The sequence below is a fragment of the Lampetra planeri genome, chromosome 21, assembly GCF_965212315.1.
Source record: "Lampetra planeri chromosome 21, kcLamPlan1.2.h2, whole genome shotgun sequence".
NCBI classification, from domain to species: Eukaryota; Metazoa; Chordata; class Hyperoartia; order Petromyzontiformes; family Petromyzontidae; genus Lampetra; species Lampetra planeri.
The window spans coordinates 3,353,437-3,376,708 of record NC_136127.1 but is presented as its reverse complement, the minus strand read 5'-3'; the positions used below and the strand labels follow the sequence as shown (position 1 = coordinate 3,376,708).

At 47.2% G+C, this 23,272-nt stretch overlaps 3 protein-coding genes across 4 annotated transcripts in view; 2 read left to right on the top strand and 1 right to left on the bottom strand.

Annotated features, from left to right (window-relative positions):
* Nucleotides 1-4,227, top strand: part of UBXN4 (UBX domain protein 4) — a 34,006-nt gene extending 29,779 nt beyond the window's left edge. The window contains exons 12-13 of one of the 2 annotated variants that reach the window (XM_078603744.1): nt 972-1,213; nt 2,064-4,227. In XM_078603744.1, the coding sequence (XP_078459870.1) occupies nt 972-1,213; nt 2,064-2,271 (450 nt within the window). In that variant the 3' untranslated portion in view covers nt 2,272-4,227. The remainder of the gene's footprint in view (nt 1-971; nt 1,214-2,063) is intronic. The other variant, XM_078603745.1, reaches the window with a different exon arrangement.
* Nucleotides 1-23,272, bottom strand: part of EEF1AKMT2 (EEF1A lysine methyltransferase 2) — a 373,327-nt gene that overhangs the window by 79,792 nt on the left and 270,263 nt on the right. The gene's annotated exons all lie outside the window — the stretch shown is intronic.
* The window catches only part of LOC144724525 (oxysterol-binding protein-related protein 6-like), a 185,296-nt gene continuing 182,227 nt past the window's right edge, over nt 20,204-23,272 (top strand). Inside the window, exon 1 of the mRNA XM_078603742.1 lies at nt 20,204-20,392. The gene's annotated coding sequence lies outside the window, so the exon portion shown is untranslated. The remainder of the gene's footprint in view (nt 20,393-23,272) is intronic.

The following is a 23,272-nucleotide window of genomic DNA, read 5'->3' as shown; positions in this document are numbered from 1 at the left end:
CTTCTTTTTGTTTGCTTTATTGACTACTTGTGTTGTGGTCATTGCAAACATGATGCCTTGAATAAAGGTGTCAGTTTTGTACCAGTTAAAAGGGTAAAAACCTACCATAATGATGATTATGTTTTTGATATTAGCCCCATGTATGCCAGGGGGCATTTCCGGAGTGCTTTGCGTCTCGTCTCAACACATCTGAAATAGGACCCCGAAGCCCCCAGTGACAGCTGTCCCTAGCTGGCACACAAATGGCCTGCCCTTGTAAATGACAAGATAACTTGGTGTGTTTCACTGCTTGCTGTGTATAACATATGACAATAAGTGGCGATGATGGTGTATACTGGTAGAAACAAAACAATGTAAATGCGTTAATGTGGAATTAATAATAATTGGCTCGGGATTGTGAGCAGAGCATGGTCACCGGTGAACGTGAAGTTAAGAATGTAGGCACATGTTTCATCTGAACTATCATTAACACAACGATGTACATTGAATGTAGAATACAGTTTACAATTAATAGTCAAGTCAATAAAGTCAGTATTGCTACTGCTCCACAGGACACAGGGCAATGCCTCCATTGGCAGCCCTGAACCAGTGGTGGAAATTCCACATTTTTTTTTATACGTAAAGGGCTTCACTCACTCTAAAAGGAGACGCTTATTGTGGACTATCCAAAGTGCTACTCATTTTATCGACCCCAAAGGGATGATGAGCTGAACCAATCCTGTAACTCCGAATCCCGCACCTCCGATTAGCACGGTTGGCGACGTGCATTGCGAAAGAAGTTCAGCATACATACATACATAAGTGGCATGTGAACTCGCAACATTGCATGAGTAAGGCATTTATATACACACCCTATAAAACTACAAATTCTAATCCTTGTAAGTTTAGCTTGCCACCCGACCAATCACTTAATCACTCAAGCCAGCGCTCCGCCAACTCACCACTCCCCCCTCCGCTTGGCTCCGTTTCAGGGCAACCGCACAGCAGTGGCAGCGCGTTCCCCCGGCGGGACGTCCGCTTTCAGCGTGGACGGACTCTTCGCGCTCATGGGCACACTGCTCTTGCCCATCGTCGCCGTGTGGCGCTTTCTCGGCAACTTCCTGTTCGGCCAGCCGGTGCAGCACCCACCAGCGGGCCACATCAGCGGTGGCGGCGGCGGTGCGACGGCGGCGGCAGCGACTGCGGGTCCACGAGCAGCACGGGACCCCGGCAGGTAAAGTGCAAGGCCCAGAAGTCGGCGCTCCGTAAACGCGGTCAAAATATAGCGGCAGCCGCTATTCACGTGCGTTCTGAGTCATTGTACGTGTCGCAAAAAAAAAATTCTCGCAACGGTTATGTATTCGCAAGGTTTAAAGTTATTGGAAAGGTGTTATTCTATTTCAAAATAACATGTTTTAACCCTCACTAAAGGTATTGTAGTAGGCACCAGCTGTTGTTTTTTCGTGATTTGGTGACACGATTACCTCTGTAAAACACGCTGCCTTGGCGGACCTAAACTAAATCTAGTAACAAGTATTATCAATTAATGACACTGTCCTGCCTGGAATTGATGCGTGTAGAGTGCAAGAAAATAGTGGTTTGCTTTTGTTTGCATTCACTCAAGAGTAGGCAGTTGTCTAGCTCTAGTTGGTAATGCCCATGTAGCTCTTTTGGAAGTTCTCAGCACTACGCAGAACCTGAGTTTGAGTCCAAGAAATACAGTAGAGAGCGTGCTTCGCCCTTTCCCGTTCCAAGATCTCTGCAAGTTGCAGGGTGGGTGCCTCGTTCACCGCCGAATCTTGGAACGTGCAAGCGGTTAGCGTTAATTTTAATCAGAGGCGTAGTGCTGCTGTTTTTAAAGATATTGTACTCACCGCAGAAAACCGTAACGACACGGCCGCACTCTACGATTGCTGGCTGTGCCACGCTCCCTCCCGCATGGCCTTTTACTTCCGATTCCGTTCGGACTCAATTCGGAACGGAATCGGAAGGACAACCGATGACGTACGTGTACGTTAACAGTCCGCTGATGCACGCATGTTCCTTTTGTGTTACTTTGCTTGTGGCGAACGACGAATGGGCAGCAGCAGCAGCAGCGCTGGCAGCGGCACCACCGACGTCAGAGGGGAAGGGGCACCGCGACGCAGGAAGCCTGCGACAGGAACCGGCGCAACAGGAGGCGGCGGTGGGTTCAAGCGCGACGGCAACGTCTACCAGCTGGGCTCACGGGGCGACAGCGACAATGATGACGACAACAACACGTGGAACGGGAACTCGACGCAGCAGATGTGATGGGCCCCCCCTCGGGGCACGGCCCTCTCGCAAACCGCGCCGCGCCGCTCCCAGCGCACGCGAGTCGTGGACCCCGAACTTGGCACACAAACACACTCGCCCGACACTTGACTGCACGACACGGAGCGCTGCAGATAGCCGCTTGGTTAGCAAATTCCCGACTCGACTGGACCCATTCAGCAGTGCCGTTAAAAAAATTGCGTCATATATCACAAAATAAGTACAGTGTCCGTGGATACGCAGCAGTTGAACTCTACGCCTGTAAATATAAAATAAAGATATTACATTTCCAGCTCCCTGGCTTAATATGCATTCTAAACTCTCCGAGTCATGCCCGGCTCCATAGATCAACATTGAATGGCTCCCACAATGTGCTGCGTGCCCTCTTGTAAGCGGGGGTCATGTAACTCCCACCTTTGTGGATGGAGCTCAGGAGCGGACTGTGACACCTCCACAAGAAGGTGTTATGACCGTGCACTACTTGACAGTCGCGTAGCTGAACATTAACACTCGTGTTGGACGACGTGATGCAGCTGTCACGTGTAGCTACAAAACAACAAACATTTAACTGTTTGAGTTGTGTCTTTAAAGAAAGGTACAACCCAAAGAATTACTGGATAATATTTTGTGCGTTCAGTTTGGCTGTGCATCTCGGGCTGCGCGACTATTCTGAAAGTTCAGTGGCAAGAGAAACCACACTATCTTGGGTGAAATCGTGACATTTAAGTGTCATGCCATTTTGCCCTATAGTGATATAACGAAAGTGCAACTGACTTACTATTATGTGGAAGAGGTTGCGAGTTTGAATCGTTTGAATCAATCAGTTTGAATGTCAGGCCATTATCCCTCGGGGGGGATGAGAACTCGGTAGCTATCCTCTCTCTCTCCTGCGATGCTGTGCCATTTTCCCTGATTATTCATCATAATTAAATCTACTGCAAATACAATAACACTATATGCATGTATGTAGTATGTCTCGCTGGGTAGTACTGTGGTTCAGATGGATGGCTCTAAATCAGAAAATTCTGAGCTGAAAGCCACAGCTGCGGTCATCAACCCATTATCCCACCCAGTTTGACCAATGATTACCACTTGTGTGAGGTTTGCCGCAGTTGCGCAGATGCATAGAGCAGCCCCTGCCAGATAGTGGGAACTTTACACCATTGTCTGAAGGCTGCCATAGGAGATATATGGATGTTGAACTTGTTTCGCACCGTACGTAGCCAACCGTGCTAATCGGAGGTGCGAGATGAGGAAACGCCTGCTTGAGTTTGAGCACCGAAACGATTTAACTTGGTTTATAAGATACTGTGTTAAAAATCTGGTGCATTGTGGGAGCGCTGTGTTGGCCCATGCAGCTGAAATCTAAATCTGGCATCACACTCCCGTGATGAGAGTTGGAATTTGAGAGAAAATCACAAACATTTGACTTGAATAGATTCCAACTGCTGCATAGAATCAATATTTTGATATTTAAGGAAAATAACACCCACATTCTTTTTTGATTTCTCTTAGGCAGAGCAAGAAAGGTGCATTGCACAAGTTATGGTGAGCCTGTTCATTAGATTAGAAGCTATTTTTTTTTCATAGGGCTTACTAAACCATTGCTTTTTATGTTTAAGGCAAACAGGACATTCATGTATCCCTCAAGTTAACATGAAAAGGCAATGATAAAATATTATAATTACACTCAATTGCACAATTGTTAACCTGTCATATCAGTGCTTACCTCCTGACGTAGCAGACTTTGCTATACTAGTGTATATTGTTTGGTATTTAAATCGCCTACATTGTGTTTTCATTCTAAACTTACACCAGCATTGTGAGTGGTTAAAAGAATATCGCATTTAATTTGAAATATAGTCAGCAAATCGTTCAACTGAGATCCTTGTAAATAAAGGCATGCTGTCTCAACGGGCTCTCACTTGGCTTCAATAAAAAAATCAATTTCATCGACCTCTCCGTCTTTGTAATTTGGATATAAAATTTGAACTCTTAAAAGCCTTGTCCTCAGCAAGCCAATTATGTGCAGTTTCCTTCAATGTCTATTCTTCTGCAACACCAGTGACCCAGAGCTCGGATTACCAGCTTCACGTGCTCCATTAAGGCATGTTACAGGTAGCAACAACAGTTCCACCAGGGATTATTTGTCCGTCGTGCATAGCCCCTCCCAAACATGTACGCTCCCGGATTGGTTGCGTGACCGCGAGCTTCTGTCGTGTACGAATGCGCTGTCCAACCAAGTTCCTACCTGCCCACTCCGAAGGAACGTGTTTATTGAAAATTCCGTCTATGAAATGGGATCGGCAAAAGACAACAGCAACAAAAGAAAATCACCCGTTAGAATTGGTCCGTCACTAAATTTTCCCCATTCAGATCTGAAAATAGAAATTTCAGATGTGTTTAACACTCTTGGCAGGTTTTTTTAATAAAAGACCTGCCCAAACTTGTCTGAGGAAAAGCCTTCGTCCAGCAATGGATTGACATGAGTGAATTATAATTAAAGGTACTTCCAAAATAGTTTACATCTTTTAGGGGCATTTCTTTGGCACAAGGTGATGCATTGCTCACTGCGAGGGTACCACATGTTATATGACCATTGAAATTGTGAGGAAAAATATATCTTTTTTTTTTTTTACCAAAAGTGGTTGAGCATATGCAGCTCAATGTGAAACGTACTTGAGTGGGCTGTGATATCAAACATCATTGTCATCTCAGTCTTTCACCCTATTTCCTATGGATCCCACATAATATACACATATAATAGCCCAGACCTGTCCTTCTGTGACTGTGATTAACGCCCCCGGATTGGTTGAAGTGCGTCACGTGACCGCGAGCTGGCCACTTCCTGTTGTGGTGTTCCCTGCACCTCAGAGCCCGAGAAGCAGCAACATGATGGCCACAGCCCCGGAAAGCTGACGGTCGGATCCAGTCACACACGGCTCACTCATACACACAGCTCACTCACACATACAATCGCATGCAGCTCAGAGGAGACGGGTGAGTCAGAGTAAGACAGAGCCGTGCTCCGTCCACTGCTGCCCTGAGGGACCCCCGTGCTCTCCACTGCTGCCCTGAGGCAGAGCCGCGCTCTCTCCACTGCTGCCCTGAGGGAGAGCTGCGCTGTCTCCACTGCTGCCCTGAGGGAGAGCCGCGCTATCTCCACTGCTGCCCTGAGGGAGAGCTGCGCTGTCTCCACTGCTGTCCTGAGGGAGAGCTGCGCTGTCTCCACTGCTGCCCTGAGGGAGAGCTGCGCTGTCTCCACTGCTGCCCTGAGGGAGAGCTGCGCTATCTCCACTGCTGCCCTGAGGGAGAGCTGCGCTGTCTCCACTGCTGCCCTGAGGGAGAGCCGCGCTGTCTCCACTGCTGCCCTGAGGGAGAGCTGCGCTATCTCCACTGCTGCCCTGAGGGAGAGCCGCGCTGTCTCCACTGCTGCCCTGAGGGAGAGCTGCGCTATCTCCACTGCTGCCCTGAGGGAGAGCCGCGCTGTCTCCACTGCTGCCCTGAGGGAGAGCCGCGCTGTCTCCACTGCTGCCCTGAGGGAGAGCTGCGCTATCTCCACTGATGCCCTGAGGGAGAGCCGCGCTGTCTCCACTGCTGCCCTGAGGGAGAGCTGCGCTGTCTCCACTGCTGCCCTGAGGGAGAGCTGCGCTATCTCCACTGATGCCCTGAGGGAGAGCCGCGCTGTCTCCACTGCTGCCCTGAGGGAGAGCTGCGCTATCTCCACTGCTGCCCTGAGGGAGAGCTGCGCTGTCTCCACTGCTGCCCTGAGGGAGAGCTGCGCTATCTCCACTGATGCCCTGAGGGAGAGCCGCGCTGTCTCCACTGCTGCCCTGAGGGAGAGCCGCGCTGTCTCCACTGCTGCCCTGAGGGAGAGCTGTGCTCTGTCCATTACATTAGTACTCGAGGTTTTTTGGTGCTTAGATCCACTGCTGGATGAAGGCCCACCCACCGCACGCTGTGCGAGTGGATCGTAAGGATTTACTTGACCAGTCTGTTGGGGGCCGCCACACACACTGGTTGTTGGGGGGTGCCACCCACACTCACCCCCTGATGACGGACGCTTGTGTTGCGCCCGAAACGTGATTTATTTTATTTTATACCTACGTGACTTTACCGAAAGAACCAAAGACTACGTTTTTAATCCGTCGCCCGCAAACTGCTGCGAACCGAAATATCTGTGAATCGAATTTAGGAATGGCCATGAGTCTGCAAGAGAGATGTTTCCACTGACAAAACAGAAAACGTGATGGGAACTAAGGCATTCGAGGTCTAAACGCTCATAAATTGGCGTCGCTGATTGGCTGAGGACATAGCTCAGCCCCGCATACGAGCGCTCGGATTGGCCGACATTGGCGCCCGCGTGCATATAACGTAAACAAACTGTTCATCGACAATGTTAACGTTAGTCGAAACCACGGGGTCCCATGGGAGGTGAAACGTTAACCGAAAGTAACGTTAACCGATGTCACTTTTAACGCAGGGACTGCTGTATATGGAATGGGGTGTTGCCCACTTGCTCGTGTGGGCTTTTTTTTCGTTCACCGGTGTCCTGCCACGTGTAAATATGCATTAAATGGCTGAAAGCATCTTTTACCATATATATAGAGGACCGCAGAGCTTGGAGGTCGGGGGGGATATGGCACTGGCTCATCGCCTGGCTGCCTGTCCCCGCTTGGCCGTTGCTCCTTGCGCTTCCCGAGTCGTTCGCTCTCTTCGAGAACAAATCAAATCTTTATTTTATGTGCCTGCAATAATGTAGGCATCAGTGCACTCCATAGCAGGACGGGAACAGTGCAGGGGGCATACAGCAAGAGGAATGAAATCAGAAGCCCGACCCCAAGACCTCTCAGCGGCAACCACCGACTGAGCAAAATAGATTGCAACCGCACGCAAAAAATAAAATACAACCGTACGCAACGAATAGCATAAACATAGGGAGTAAAATAAGTAAAGAAACCGGGTTTTTTTTTTGCTTTTCATTTTTTTATGGTATGGGAAGGCAACTCTGCGTAGGTGAGTCTTGCACAGACCACGCAATTGAGAGACACTCGGTACGTTGCGGACGTCCGGTGGCAGGCGGGCGGGCGGGGGTGGTGTTCCAGATTGTTGAAGCCGCTCTCGGGAAGATCGGGTGAAAGATCCCGTTCACAGAGAGTGAGTGAATACCGTGTGCGCATTACAAGTTGTGAAACCATGAATTGTCCTTGTCTGCTTTGTCAGAGAGCAGCTATTGAGGCGGGCACACGAGGAGTTGCTGTCACTTTCATCACACTCGGCCACCTTTATTTCCAGCGTGCTTTACATTCACGACCCCATTCCAGGTATCATTTTTTTACGCTGAATCAAACCTGGGGAAGGTCAACGTACACGTTTCCATGGCCAGCCATTGCAATGGCCAGCCATTGAATACCCAGGCCACTGAAATCATGATCACGATCTGGTTCGAGAATCGATTCTCTGCACGTCGTGGTGAATGTTCGCAATATCTCGTGGACTACAGGGGCCAGTTCAAAACACGACGACCGCAATGTTATTCGTATGACGTCTAAATGCGCTGCAGTACGTACAAATCAACACGTGTTTGATTCTTACGCAATTCGATTAATTGCATTGTAAAAGTTAAGCAGCCAATGTTAATGCGTCATTGCATCCGGAGCAAACACCAGTTTTGGGTCAGAAAACACGACTGGGCATCGTTCTGGCATGTGACCTCTTTGTTTTACGAGCTCTCCGTGTCCTTGCTAATAGCGTGACAACCTGCCGCCTATCAAGTTAATGGGAGGAATTATTATGGCGAGGTTGTGTGTATGTACGTGGGATGACATTGGCCCTGGATTACATACATTTCCTGGGGAGCATCACCACGAATAGAGTCACGGACAGCCTTCTTCACACGTGCAGTTCATCCATCTATTTCACGTGCTGCTTAATAATGCAATTGACACGCAAAGCCTTAGTGAGTCTCAAGATTGTTTTCAGGAGGGTGCTGCCCGAGATGCATTGTGAATTCACTACAATTGTAACTTTGTTTTGACCAGGTAAGGCCCACTGAACTCTATAGCTCTTTTTCAGAAGCGACCTTGGCAACACAAATGATAGCTCAACGAAGTGGCTTATCACGTGGGAATTTACAGCAGGCAAATTCTATAAACGCATGTGTCTAAATGTGGAGGGATAAAACCGGAGTATCCGGAGAAAAATCCACGCGACCACAGGTAAAACATGCGAACTCCAAATACACAAGCGTCAGGGTCGGGATCGAACCCACTACTTCCTGTATACCAGGCGAGGTAGTTAACATCTCGCCACAGTGGCACCCCCCAATTATTTATGAAGTGTGCCTGAATGGAGTGGGGTAAATCGGCGTACCAAGATAAATACGTTTGAAATGTTGAGAGCAGTTTTGTATTGAGTTTAATCACTTTTCATCCACATATACGTTAATCGTATCACTCCTCTTTGATTAACTGGGATGGCACTGAAGCGTTTTCATCATGCACACGATATTGGCTGAAAGCTGCTTTCATTCAACAAACATTTTCAAAGCATCGGGTTATGTTGCCCCATGGCTTGGAAGCTAACGTTGGCTTCAGCATTAACCAAGCCATGTTTTATCCATGCTGGATACGTTAGCCCGCGGGTTTCTCTGTGTCTCGTATCATCCACACAATATACTCTCTCATTTTATCGCAGGAAGACGCAAAGGAGGGAGGGATGTTTATGTCTGGTGTCCACTCTGCTTGCAAATTTTCAACAAGAATAGAGCGTGATGTGGTGAAATAATGCATAATTCTCCCACACTGAACCATATGCCATTTTTATATTTTGTTTTCCACTTTCATCAGATATTGTAGTGGTTATAAATAAATAGCATTTGAATTTGATTGACTCATCACATTGTATACAGCACAATAGCTCACAACTTGTATGTAGTTTATTTTTATGGCACGTTTCCACCGATGGGTTTCAAAAGGTCCTTAGATAAGTTACTCAAATAACTGCATTCCTTTTTGGTTCTTTCGGTAAAGTCACGTAGAAAATAAAATAATAATAGAATACGACATTTCAAAGCTTCGGGTTATTTTGTTTCAAAGCATCGGGTTATTTGTTGTCAAACTTCCAATTTCTCTCTTTAAATGTATCCTTGCTTGTCTGTTCCACACTTAACTTCTAATTTAGCAATCTTTCGAAGAACGTTAATCAACCAGGCTATGTGTTAACTGTGTGTAAACCGACCCTCTGTGTTGCATTGCATTACACTTCTTAATTTTACTAAGTTTGCTTTCTCAAACTTTAGATTTTCTTGCTCTAAACCATTGTCTCTCTTCCGGCCACTGTGGTCCGCAATTTCACACTGCTCCCTCCTTGTCCCCTCTCGTCTGTACGCCACCCCAGTCCTCCCTCTGCCCCGGCCCCTCCCCCCTCTCTCTCTATTTAAGGCCTCGGCACAGATTCGTTGTTTGTCTTGGTGTGTGTCTCGCTCGGTGTGTCTCTGTATGTGTGTCTGCCAATGTTGTTTCCGTGTCTGTGTTTTATCATTCATTCTTACCTGATGATGGCTGCTTGTGTTGCAACCGAAACGTCGTATTCTATTATTTGATTTTATTTTCTGCGTGACTTTACCGAAAGAACCAAAGAGTAATTCCTGCAGTCACGAAAGCTTCGAACTGCATTCCTGGTTACACACACTTTAACCAAACTCTTAAGTGAACTTAAAGCTCGATTGATCCTTACATGTTCTTTCCTAAATACAAGAAAAGTTGGGAGCAAAACGTCTCTCAACCAGTAGTCCCACAGTCCTGGTGGTTCCATTCTACTCTTGCCAATGGAAATACGTTCCGGAGCTAAATGGCAATGTCGAGATCCGCTTGACACGACGAGAGGGCTTCAGCAGAGAGAGATAATTCGTGTGGTTCTGCTGTTCCTCCTCCGTTGAAGGAGCGCAGACCACAGAGGTGTACTATATTGTCCATAGTTTCGGTTGCATGGCCACACTCGCACGGCTCTAGACTGTCTTTCATTTCAAATGTATGAAGGGAGCTTTGCGCATTGGCCTGTTGATGTTCTGACGCGGAGGAGGAATGTAAAAGCCGTGAGATGCGATGATGTTTGGCTCTCGAATGAGGTCTTTATTCAGGATTGTCCGCGTTGTTCCACGCTGTTCGCCAGCGTCCCTTTGGAACTGGGTGAGATCCTAGGATGGTGACGGCAGCGCGATCCCAGAAGGGGGATCGGGACTGGAGTGGGCAGCGAGATGCTTGGTTGAGGTTTTGGTTGATTGGTTGATGGGTGGGTGGTTTTTCATTGCCAACAAAACGTGCAGACTCCTTTGCAGTTTGTCCTTTCATTGAGAAGGTGTGACACCCAGTCGTTTTGCTGAGAGCTTCTTCGGGAACTGAATCCTTCAGGGTGACCACTATTTTCCACTACCCTAACAATGGCAGGTTAAACACTGGGACAGGGTTACTTGGGCATATCAATAATGTAAAGTTATTTTTAAAGGGTCATTTACCAAGTGCCTCGTTAAAGGCCACAGATTATCTACGCTCTCTGAGATGCATTTATAATGGTAAATAACAAAAGTATTAGAGTCTCTCCGTTTCAAAATCAAGGAAGGCCGCAGGTTGTCGCTCGCAAGCTGTTCAATACTGACTTGGTGACGTGGAAACTGTCAGATACTCGACCAGAGAGCCAGAGGGTTCATCATCTCTCTCTGATTATGTTGCAATGTCGGTGGGATCCTGTCTCTAATCTGGGTGATTCTCTAATCATATACATCGTAGAACTGAACAACAACCATCCGAGAAGGACTTTTTTAAATCCTTTATATTAAGTTCGCTTGCTTGCTTGCGTGCTTGCTTGCTTACGACCGTGCAAATCTTTCAGTCGTTTTTTAACCCACTTCCCGTGATCCAATCGAGCTGACATTTTCCACACAGACTCGTTGTGCGTGACAATTAATTTTCGTGAATTTTTTTTTCCAAAATTGTACACTGTTTAGGGAAAAACAATTGAATATTTAATTACCAATTGCTTAATGCTGGCAGACAATCATCTGACCCATAGGTGGCAGCCATCACAAGCCAGAGGACGAGAGGACTCTAGCCGCCACGCATATAAAGGATTTATAGTGAAAAACTTTGTTTTTACGGGTTAATTTTTTTTAACTTGTAGAGACGATCATGATCTACCAGACCATTCACCACCCTGAGATATTTATTTGGTGACCCCTTGCTGTGCTGATAGCCCGAGCAATGAAAACCTTCCATGCTTGGACCAGAGCCTTCCTGTATAATTTACATGATTCTCGATAGGACTCTCAATAATTATCAATTCCAGACCACCACCCACGTTCCTCTCATTTGCTGCCATCGTTTCAGCTTACACAGCTCATCATTAAACCATGGTGAGCTCTGAAGCTGTCTGGGTGCCACCTGGTTGATAGTTCCGCTCAGTATATGTCAATACTGAGCCGCCAGCTCATCCGCATTTGGTTAAATAACACTGATCAGTGAATACCACCCGAAGAGCAACCCAAAAACCAATTGGGTCTATTTAATTTGCCTTATTAATTTAGGTCGGGAGCTCAGTTAAACACATACGTTTTCAAATTAAGGAGATAGTCATTAGTTCATGATAGGGGAGTTCATTTCACCTCCACTACGTAGACCAACACCAAATCAAGTGTTTCGCCACAAAAGTGTGTGCCGCCTGCAAACATGTCGAGTCAACAAACCCATGGATACCAAAGAATCTATCTAACACTGAGCCAGGTAATTATCGGTCACATTCATCGACCGAGCAATTGCAATCTTTGAGAATCACCATTACAGGGCAGCTCACCGGCCAAACTAAACCTAGCCCAGAGAACGCATATAATAACAACAACACATTGATGTATGTGGGTGGTCTACGGACAATTGGCAGTTTGTTTTGTCCAACAACTTCCCGGTTGTAGCACTCCACAAAAGAACCCAGGTAAATCTTCACATTTCAGATGAGTTCCCAACCCCATCAAATCTGACAAATCCCATATTTTGGGAGTATTTAATATCCCCATGAGACAGGACTAAAATCAGTCCTGCAGTGTCATCCAACCGGCTTTCCTTGATAAATGCCAGGTCAAGGCCCCCCTCTTCAATTAAGTCGTGGAGGCTAAAAATCTCATTAGCCGTTAATCTGGGAATAAGCAACACAAAATTCAGGTCTCGACTTCTGTCATTGCATCTCTTACCTGCCTCGGGCATCCTTGACGGGGGTTATAGGTCACGGGATTCACAGCTGTTTGGTATTCCTTCCGTGATTACTAAGAGTACCCCTACGCCCCGTGCCTGTCACAATCCGAATTTTAAAAGGACAAACCCCAAGGCTTTCAAAACTGGCTGAGGCATGCTCGCTATATGCCCGGCTGCCTACATTGTTCTAGATTTGAAGCTTTCGTGACTGCAATGATTCATACTCTTAGGTTTTTTCGGTAAAGTCACGTAGGTAAAAATAATATAGATAATAACAGAAATAAAATAATAAATCACGACGTTTCGGAGGCAACACAAGTCTCCGTCATCAGGTGGGACCGTCACAGCTAGATTTACTGGAGACAGTAAATCTAGCTGTGACGGTCCCACCTTATTTTATTTCTATTATTATCTCTATTATTTTTTATTTTTACCTACGTGACTTTACCGAAAAAAACAAAGAGTATGCCTACATTGTCTCACTGTGCAGCCAACGTTGTGGTACATACCCCCCGGAAAAAGGAAGAGGCCATACAGCTGTGCAAATAAATAAGTAAAGTGATTGGAGGACGCGGTGAGGAGTGTCACCTATCAGGATCCCATGAAGATGACGATTTCTCCGGTGCTTCAGAGTTGTAGATTTGTGCCAGAAAGGTGCCGTGCGTGTAAGCAAACACAACAATTGACTTGACAAGTGATAGTGACGGTGCCCCATGATTCTCTATAGGAGCTGTGCATTTGGGGAAGTTGGTAATCCATCATCGACGATGTAGCTGCCCCGGCCAACCCAGCTGCCTCATCCATTGCACATACACGTAGAGCCCGTTTTGTCAATCCACTGCTGGATGAGGGCCTCCCCACACCGTGCATGTAGCGGGGGTCATTTGACCATACTTCACCGCACTGGCCGGTGTCGGTTGGATGTTGGTGAGCGGAGATACTGGAGCACAGTCCAACACAACAATGTATTTGTCTGTGCTGCCGTCGGCTAGTAACCCTGCAGCAACTGTTTTATATAATGGTCAGCCATCTATGTACTTATCCAGGCTCAATATATCCTGCTTAGCTGCCAAAATCTGACAGAATCAGTCGAATTCCGGGTGATTTGGTTGGAGGCGTTCATTCCATAAAGCGCCTAAATGCAAACACGCCCCCCAAGACGCTGTGTGAGAACGGGATGGCACGTGTGTAAAGTGGCCAAGGGAAGTACAGGGGAGAGGGTGGGGAGACGAGAGTATGTGTCAGTGATGAGAGGATGATGAACGAAGCAAAGTGCCGAATACACCGAGCATCTTATTGTTTCCACTGATCGTAAAAAAAGAAAAAGAGAGGATGGCTTCAGTGGAGAATGAATAATAGCACAGAAGACAATTTCGTCGTGGGGAAGAGAGGCATACGTGGAGGAAGAGAACGGATCTTAAGCAATGGCATGAAAACACGGACAGAGCAATGTAGACAACAGGGAGCAGAGATCTCTAGGCCAACGGGCACACCAGAGAAGGAGTAAACTACACAATGTGTATAGAGTGTGTACTCCGAGGTGGGCCAGGGTTTAATAGTAGGAGTTTACATTACTTATGCGTTTTCATGGCGTTGCCTATAAGCGGTCCGTTTTATGAACACTGTAACACCGTAGGGGTGGTGGGGGTGCAATGGTTCGCACGATGAATCTGGTGATCCGACTCTTTAATTCCAGCCACGGCTGACATCAGTACCAATTTAACACGTTAGGGTTGCTTCCGGTCACCCTGCTGACACTGCTCTATTTAAGGCCGGAAGCAACAGGAGAGCTTCACCATTCTTGCCCGATGAAGCTGATTGTAATTATCAGCGAAACGTCGTACTCAAATTTTAAAATGCTGTTGATTCTCTCTTCAACACACCGGTGGGCTAAAGAAGTTAATTATTTTGTCCTTTGAAAAACGTGACACATGTTTTATTGTTTGGCCGTGTCGGGTGGTGGAGGGTTACGATACATTTATAATTAACGCGATCTGACCCAAAAACCTATATTATGAGTATCAACTAAACTAAACTATTTGTTTTAACCAGGTTAGGCCCACTGAGCAATAAAGCTCTGTTTCAAAAGCAACCCGGCCAAAATGATAGCTCAACGAAGGGGCTTAACGTGTGAAAATACTTTATAACAGCCAAATACTTTAAACGCATGTTGATTCTTAAAATGTGGAGGGAAAAGCCGGAGGAACCGTAGAAAAATCCACGCGACCACGGGGAAAGAGACACACAAACTCCAAATATTCTGTACAGGCGTCAGGGTCAGGATCGAACCCACGCCCTCCAGTATACCAGGCGAGGTAGTTAACATCTCGCCACCGTGACATCCCATTGATATCTGAACAGGTCCTACTGCCACACCCAATTTTCTCCAACCCGCAATGACCAGCGTGCTGAAGTATCCTCCAATTCCTCGTGTAGCCAGTTACCCAGCTATTTTCTGTGGCAACAGGCCGCAGCCACTACCAATTGAGTTACTGTTGGGGTAGAGAGGAGCCCAGGCAGTAGCCGTCCAGAATACTCGAGGCAGAGTTTATGTTTAATAGCTCTATAATGTTATAAGAACGCCAGTAGGACAAATTGTGGGTTTGGAGAAGGCTAATAGTTTCACTGTGTTGTCTCACAACAGCTCACTCTTATCATGGGACCTTTTTGCCAATTTCAAAGTATGAAAAATAAAAATAGGGTTTACCCTTTCTGGCAATAAAACAGATCTTCAGATGTTAGAACACCAGATAGATACCCTTTGCAAGGAACCAAGTCTGCATTGACCACACGTACTTGTGGTGAACATGCAAACAAACACACTCTGATAATTATATATATGCATCTTTGAAACGGATTGGCCTACACCAGTGACAGCTTTCTATATGGCCTCGTCTCACCAGTGTCAGACCAGAGAACGCCAAAAGGTCCTTCCTTGCAAGCGCACTCTTGCAAGGACCTTTTTTCAATGTAAGAGTGAATGGGAACAGCTGGGATTGACAGGTCTCTTCAAAGACCCAAGAGTAATGAGGTCAAGGGCTTTCACTCCACGAATCTGATTTTGATTAAAATCAATCTCTTGTGGACCCCCCTCCCCCCACAAGTCCGACCCACAATCTTGGGTTCTTCATTTCACCGTGAAAAACTCGAATTGGGTTTCATATGGATTGTAAAAATAACCTCTTCAAAAAAAAGGTTTGCCATAAAAAAACATTATACATAATTTAAAACCACTTTAAAAAATTCAATAGCAATGAAAAGCAGAGCGTGTTTGTTTGGCTGATAATGAACAAGTATTGCACACTTAGTTGTAGCAACCGGTATCTCTTGCAAATGAGGCTACCCCGGCCTCTTGAGTTCTCACCTGGTTAAGCAAATAGACTTGACGAACAGTTGCTCCGAGAGGGAATGTGGGGTGCTGCGCGTTGCTCCCATGATGCCTTGTTGCGATAAAGTTTGAACAACACATTCATCTACAAATTAAGAAGATAGTGATCACCACCCAGACGAACACCAAATAGAGGCTCTCAGCATTGCTAAAATGCAAAACCACCAGTTCCTGAAGAACTGCATTGTCTTAAGTCAATACGTTGAGCAAATGTGGCGATCAACGAGAGCAGCGAGACAGTGACAACTGTAGATCACTATGGGAACCTCATTTGCCAGTAAAAATATGATAATTGGTTCTTTACCCTTTTATCTGGCAACAAAACTGACACCAGATGACGCCAAAAGGCGCCTTTTGGCGTCATCTGGTCCAACCCATATGAGACTAGGCTCTAAGGAAAGCTGTCTCGGGTGTGGATCAATCAACTTCAAGGACAGTGCACATTATCAGAGTTATGTTCTTTTGTTTGTATTATGGCTGCAGGTATTGCGGTCTATGCAAACATGACTCCTTGTAAAAAAGGTGTCAGTTTTGTTGCCAGATAAAAGGGTAAAGAACCAATTAACTGTAGATCAGTTTATTCAATATTAATCACAATCAGAATACGCATTTATAATGGAGGAATCCGATGAGCTATGAAGCTCTTTCTCACAGATGTCCAGTTGAATCATCAGTACAGTCACCGATTTGGCCTGAACGGGCAATTGTCTCGCAGCTTGCGTGATTGGACGAGGCGAAGAAAGTGAGAGCCTTATGCAAATGCTCCGTCGCTTCCTGATCACTCTGCCATCGCTACTGCCACAGCGGCTGTTACACAGAACTTCAAACGCCGATTCCTCCACCCATGTTGAAGACTCGGTCTTGCATACTGTGTGCATACTATGATATTGGATGTAATTGACGGATTTTCACTCGCGGCAGATATAGCACGGTTGATAATATGCGTGAGAAGAGTGCATTTGAAAGTCGTATTAAGCCAGGGAAAATTCACAGTGTAATGCATTTTTGTTAAAATGACGTATTAACACATTTATTTATTTACGTACAATGTTGTGACCCTTTTTATAACCTGCATGCTAGCCTGCTTAAGTGTCACACTCGCAGAATATTGCCTCTGGGCTGCAGCAGAGCTGTTTGAGATGTCTATGAATATTTAATATGCACATTGTCATGAAAGAGCACATGTGAATTGTTATCAAAGTCTGCTCGGGTCTGGTGGCCTGTGTACGTGTCACATTTATGTCAAATTTAAGCATTAGGCGGTCTTTGTAAAACACACACAATAATTCAGAGAAGCTTCAGCGAATAACTCACACGACACGGCACTAAGGAGTATCCGATAATATTAATATCAATCATGGCAGAACACCCTGGTACTGTATGTCCTAGGTTTGTTTGTGCATTCACAACAGAGTCATTATTATGCATTAACAGTCTCCAAAACTTGAACGTTAAGATGGAAATTAAGGGACTGCACTAGCAGCGGTATGCACGTAAAATGTAACAAAAAAACTCAACACCTTAATAATTCACCGTCTCATCAAGAAAATATATCAGCAGCCATCACATATCCACAGCTGGATGAAGATCCTCCCCACACCGTCACTATCATGGTCCGAGTAGAAAACATCGTAGGCCAATGTTTAGGGCTACGACCCATATTCACGTGGCAACCTCTGCCCCATATCAGGCAATATCTGTGCACTCGTTGCTAGCCTCTGCTCTGCATTGTCCAGGCTCGCTGCGTGTGGGTAGACAGTGCGCCCACGTCCCTCAAGCGTGAGAGGAACGTGTGAGGACATCGCCTAGCAACGTTCGCTCTCCGATGCCAACCCAAGGAGTTCCTCGTGGCACAATCCGCCAAGCGAGCTCCCTTCCCCATCCCTCGCCCTCAACCACACATTTGCTGGGAGGCTCAGCCGAGACACGTGGGTGAGCTGGCAGCCCCAATCCCTACGTTGGTCACGCCCACTTTTAGATAGCCACGCCTACTCGGTCACTAGCCCTGCGTGCACAGTGAGTGGCACGATCTGACTGTGGCTCTGCCAGTATATATAAAAATACGGTTTAATTGGAATGTCTCTCACTTGATACAGCTATCGTGCTGTGACTGTTCCACCTGAAGACGGAAGCTTGTGTTGCCTCCGAAACGTCGTGATTTTTATTTTATTTTAATTTTACTTTTATTAATTTTAATTTTTAGCTACGTGGCTCTGCCTGTTTGCTCAAAGGCCCTGCCTTCTGCTCTGCAGATCCGCCCACGACTCAGGTAGGCACACCACGTACCAATATCTGAGTCCTACATTAAGTCAAAGCATTTTAAACTTGGACGCTTTCCATAGTTTCACAAATCCATCAGGGACATCAGAAAAAATACTTTCTGAAATCACTGCGGCTGTCGCAACTAAACTGGGACGTTTGGTAAGTTTACACCTGGATTAGATTATCATGAAGTATCTTCCAGGACCCACCAACCCCCCCTGAAAACCCTTCCCCGCCAACAGAGAGAAGGGGGTGGGGGGTCTTTTCTGGCGGTCAGCCTTGGACAGTCCTGTCTGGAATGAGCCCTGGCCTCAGCAGTAATTATTCTAGCCACCATGTGCCCTAGCAGAGATAATCTGGTTAGCAGGGCCAGCCAAAGAGAAGACAGACACACGTCCAAAGTATCATGCTTCCCCGGACCAGTCTCGAGTTAAGCCAGTGTTTTTCACTAATTTTCGCCGATAATACCTGAGTGTAAGGGGCCACCACACCGCCTACATGGGGCACCGCACTAAAGATCGCCAGGGGCCGCCAGTGAAAGAACAGTGCATGGGTTAAGACATTAAGTCTTTCACCAGTCTACGTACCAGTGACGACTTCCGATTCCAAGTCTCTATCCCAGCATTGGGTGTGCCTCTCTCCATATGGAAGCGGCCCTGTCCCGTTCCAGAATGGTCAAGCTCTGCTGCAATATTTTACAAACCCCACACTATGTTAACAAAATCCACATATTTGACCATCTCCACCCTGTGAGGCAAGCCAGTCTATTTTGACTTAGAAACTTTCGTGACTGCAGGAATTCATGTTCTTGGTTCTTTCGGTAAAGTCACGTAGATATAAAATAAAAGGCAAAAACTATTATTTATTTATTATCTTAGTATTTTATTATTTTATTTACATTTTCTATCTGCGTGACTTTACCGAAAGAACCAAGAATATGAAGCCAGTCTATGTTATGTAAGCCCTGCCGCGCTTTAAACGATTTATTTGACCAGGTAAGGCCCACTGAGCTACGTAGCTCTTTTCCGGAAGCGACCTGAAGTGGCTTACAATGTGCGGACATTTACTGCAGCCAAATACTCTCAATGCAAGTTTCTAAATGTGGAGGGGAAAACCGGAGGACCCGGAGAAAAATCCACGCGACCACGGTGAGAAAGACATCGTCAAACTGCAAATATACAGGCTGCAGGGTAGGGATCGAAACCACGACTTCCTGCATACCAGGCGAGGTAATTAACATCTCGCCACGGTGGCACCCACTTGTGTTTGATACGAGCCCCACGCCATTGCACAGTGGTATAAGCATGTGTGTGTCTTACAGCAGCAAGCGTCTTGGTTCGATTCACGACTCTCTGTGTAGAGTTTTTATGTGTTCTGCATGGATTTCCATCCGAGTGCTCCTGTTTCCTCCCATAGCAGCAACCCCCCCCACCCCCCCATACAATCTAACTGCCATTGGCCAAATGACTCAATTGGAATAACACACAACAGCAGCAGCAACATCGCCTCCCTATTCACGGCAACTGGACAGGACCCTTCTGAAAAGGAGTTTTGAGACTCGGTGAAGTTTTAATGGGTAACACAAGCAGTGTGTTATGAACTCCGCCCCGTGCTCAAATAATTGCCACCCACGTTTATATTTTTGCTCGCCGAACCTGTATGCTAATCAAGCCCCTCCCTTATAACCAAGCTCCGCCCTCTACGCAACACGCCCAGTGCTTAAACAGCCCCACCTCGATTTAAAGCTTTCGTGACTGCAGGGATTCATCTTCTTTGTTCTTTCGGTAAAGTCACGTAGAAGGGAAATAATAAAATAATAAAAATACTATTATTTGATTGTGTTTTATTATTATTATTTTATTATTTCCCTTCTACGTGACTTTACCGAAAGAACCAAGAAGATAAGCCCCATCTCGTTACCCGAAGCCCCCACACCCTACATGAAAACACCCGCCCTCTATTTACATAAAAACGCCCACAGTCATCAAGCCCCGCCCACTATCAGCCAGGCCACGCCCCCAAACGGGTCAAGGGCGCCGCCCTCCCAGCACGGCTGCGAGTTCCATCAGCTGATGCGCGCTACGCCAGTGCTGCTGCTGCTGCTGATGCAGCCCGGAGCTGCTGCTGCTACGCCCGATATCACCGCCGTCAGGAGCACCGTGCGCGCGTGTGAAGTAGGAGATGCAGCAGGGCCCCTCCTCCTCCACACACTCTTCACCGTGAAGTGAAGAAGGTACGTGCCACGAACAACACGCGCTGAGACCGCTACCGGCTTTGCGTTCAAAGGGCTGCAAGGGATTGGATAAAGTCGACTACGGGGTGTGTGTGTGTGTGGGGGGTCTTCTTCATTTGTTGTGCTTACACTGGGCAGGTTTAGGACTGCTTTGGCTAATGCGCTGTTGTGCTGCTTTAAGAGTGTTGGTGTTAGAGCGTTAGCGTGCGCGTGTTGTTTGCTGTGGATTCATCCGAGCCGAAGGGATATTTGATTTTTAACTGTGCACAATAATTTCGTGTCTCGCTTTAAATTCATACGCAATGCAGCAAGCCGACCTCGTGTGTGTGTGTATATAATAACGCGAACGCGATCTTACGCTGCACTAAATGCAGAGATCGGGCACAGACCGTGTGAGCAGAGAGATGTAAGTTTTATTTTATTATTTTTAACCGGCTTAAGTGCATCACGCACGCACGCGATGTGGTAGCGGGGACTCCGAGTTTCGAACACATCTCACGTGTGAATTGTAGCAGCGGATTGCGTCGGTCTCGCCTTCGACCGTGCGGTGTTCACGCCGGAGTAATTGACGTGAGATAAGCACGATCAACAACCCAACACAGGAGTGGATGGAGCGCAACACGCGGCATTCGGGATTATGGCCAACGTAGTGAATACAATATAAAGAAATGCAGATGGCATTCAGTGGATTCACTCACATAGGACCGGCACTCAACGCAGCAGTGAATACGACAACAACCCCAAGAATCTCGGCTTTTAATTCAGCAGATTCGCGCAATGTGCGAGTGGTTGTTAAGTCACGATCGTTAGACATGTCCCATTACGTTTGTCCAGCAGTCTTTCGATTTTTTGTGTCCACCCCTCATTGTGCCGTTGTATAGGAGCAGCAGTAGCAGCAGCTCGCTCGGCACGGGAGCTCTCTTCTAACGCGTTCTAGCAGCAAATATCGAGCGGCTCCAACTCGGGTGTGAGCACAACCACTGCGTAGAGAACGGTGCCCCATAGGTACAACAAGAACACCGCAACGGCGCTCTCTGTACATTATTAACTACCTGCTACCAGCACATTACCTGTGTGGCGCTAAACCCGTGACAACATTGCGGTGTGCGATTAACAGCTGCCTCGCAGTTGGTGGCATCTTCGCGTGAGCGACGTGAACCTACGGGGGGGGGGGGGGGTTAATCATTATCATCGCTGTGGCCCTTTGCCAATCCACTGCTGGATGAATGGGGGGCCCCCTCTCTCTTCTCGCGCCGCGGTGTGGTCAGCGTGCGGAGGATCGTTTTGAGCTTCGCCATACTTCACGCCGGTCACTGCGCATCGACAACGATTCGGGCGTGGGTGGGCGTTGGGGGAGCGGAGAGGATTCGGTCCACAGTCCGTGCGGACAACATCACTCGGCGCTGTCGTTGTTCAGTGAAGCCGTGGCCAGGAGTCGAACTTCGGCTTCGCGCGGGGCTTCGGTGGTGCAGTGCGCTAAACCGCCTCGTCCACCGCTCTCTCCGCCACGCGAGCAAAGGGCGACATCGCCATTCATAAGAAACGCGGTTGCTGTTTGCGGTGCGTGGTGGTGGCGGCGCGTTCGTGCGTGGTAGCGATGAGCGGGGGGGGGGGCTCTCGGCGGCTCTGGAGGGAATGATGCTGATGATGCTGCTGCTGCTGCCGCCCTTGACGTGGCTGCCGTGGGTTGACGTCACCCCCCCCCCCCTTCTGGCGTTGCTGTGCTGCGCAATATCCCCCGGCGGTGCATGCGTCTAACCAGCCAGCATATCCCTCCTCCCTCACTCCCTCTCCTCTCACTCCCTTTCTCTCTCTCTGCCTCTCGTTGTCTGGGGCTCGTCCAGACATTCGACTGTGTGAGCTGATTAATCAATCGCTGCCGTGGTCGCGCCCGCCGTTCATTGCTCACGCCGGGAGCGGGCAGCGAGCAGAGTGGGGAACCACGTTGCTCCCGACGTTCATCTCTGCAGTCGCGCCGGTGGCACCGTCGCTGATGATGACATCTCCCACGTGTGTGTGCGCGTGCGTGGGGGATGAGGGGCCATTGGCAATGTGGTGATGCAACGCGGTGCAGAGTTTACGGGGCGGCGAGACGGAGCCGGCAGGAGGAGGGCGTTCGGCTGAGTCTCCCATGAGGTCATCGTGCGTCCCTCCATTCCGTTGGCTATTTGGCTACGTACGGTGCGAAAAAAGTTAAATGTACATACATGTTACCTTTAATAGCGACTGCACAATTAGGAAACTAACTATTCATTGGATTCACGGTGATTTGTTTGAAATATTGCCCGCGTTCTAAATTGCATTATATGGCAATTTAAAAGCTGGGCGTCAGAAAACAGGTTTTAAAAATAAAATTTTCATCAGTCCCAACGCTGTAAACTGCAGTCTCCAGCGCTTATTATTACACCCCCCTCCCCTGCTCTCGTCTCTGTGTGCAATGAAGTCGGACCATTGTCCGAAACGTCGCCTATTACTCTATATTATTTACATAATGTATTGATTCTAGATTTGAAGTTTTCGTGACTGCAAGGATCCATACTCTTTGGTTCTTTCGGTAAAGTCACGTAGTTAGAAAAAAAAACCTCCTTAACCCCAGCTTCTCTCCCACTTCAGTAAAAATGTTCTTGCTGTGGTTTTCACACCTGATGATGATTGCTTGTGTTGCAATCGAAACGTCGTGATTTAATTTACTTTTATTTATTTTTATTACTTTTTATTTTATTTTTCACTTACGTGACTTTACCGAAAGAACCAAAGTGTATAATGTATTGAGGTGGGTATTTTTTGTTGTTGTTATTCTTGATTGTGCTTGTGCGCATGACTGCCAACGCAGCAGCAGCAGCAACAATAGGGGCGGCGTCACCAAATAATGTGTCCGAA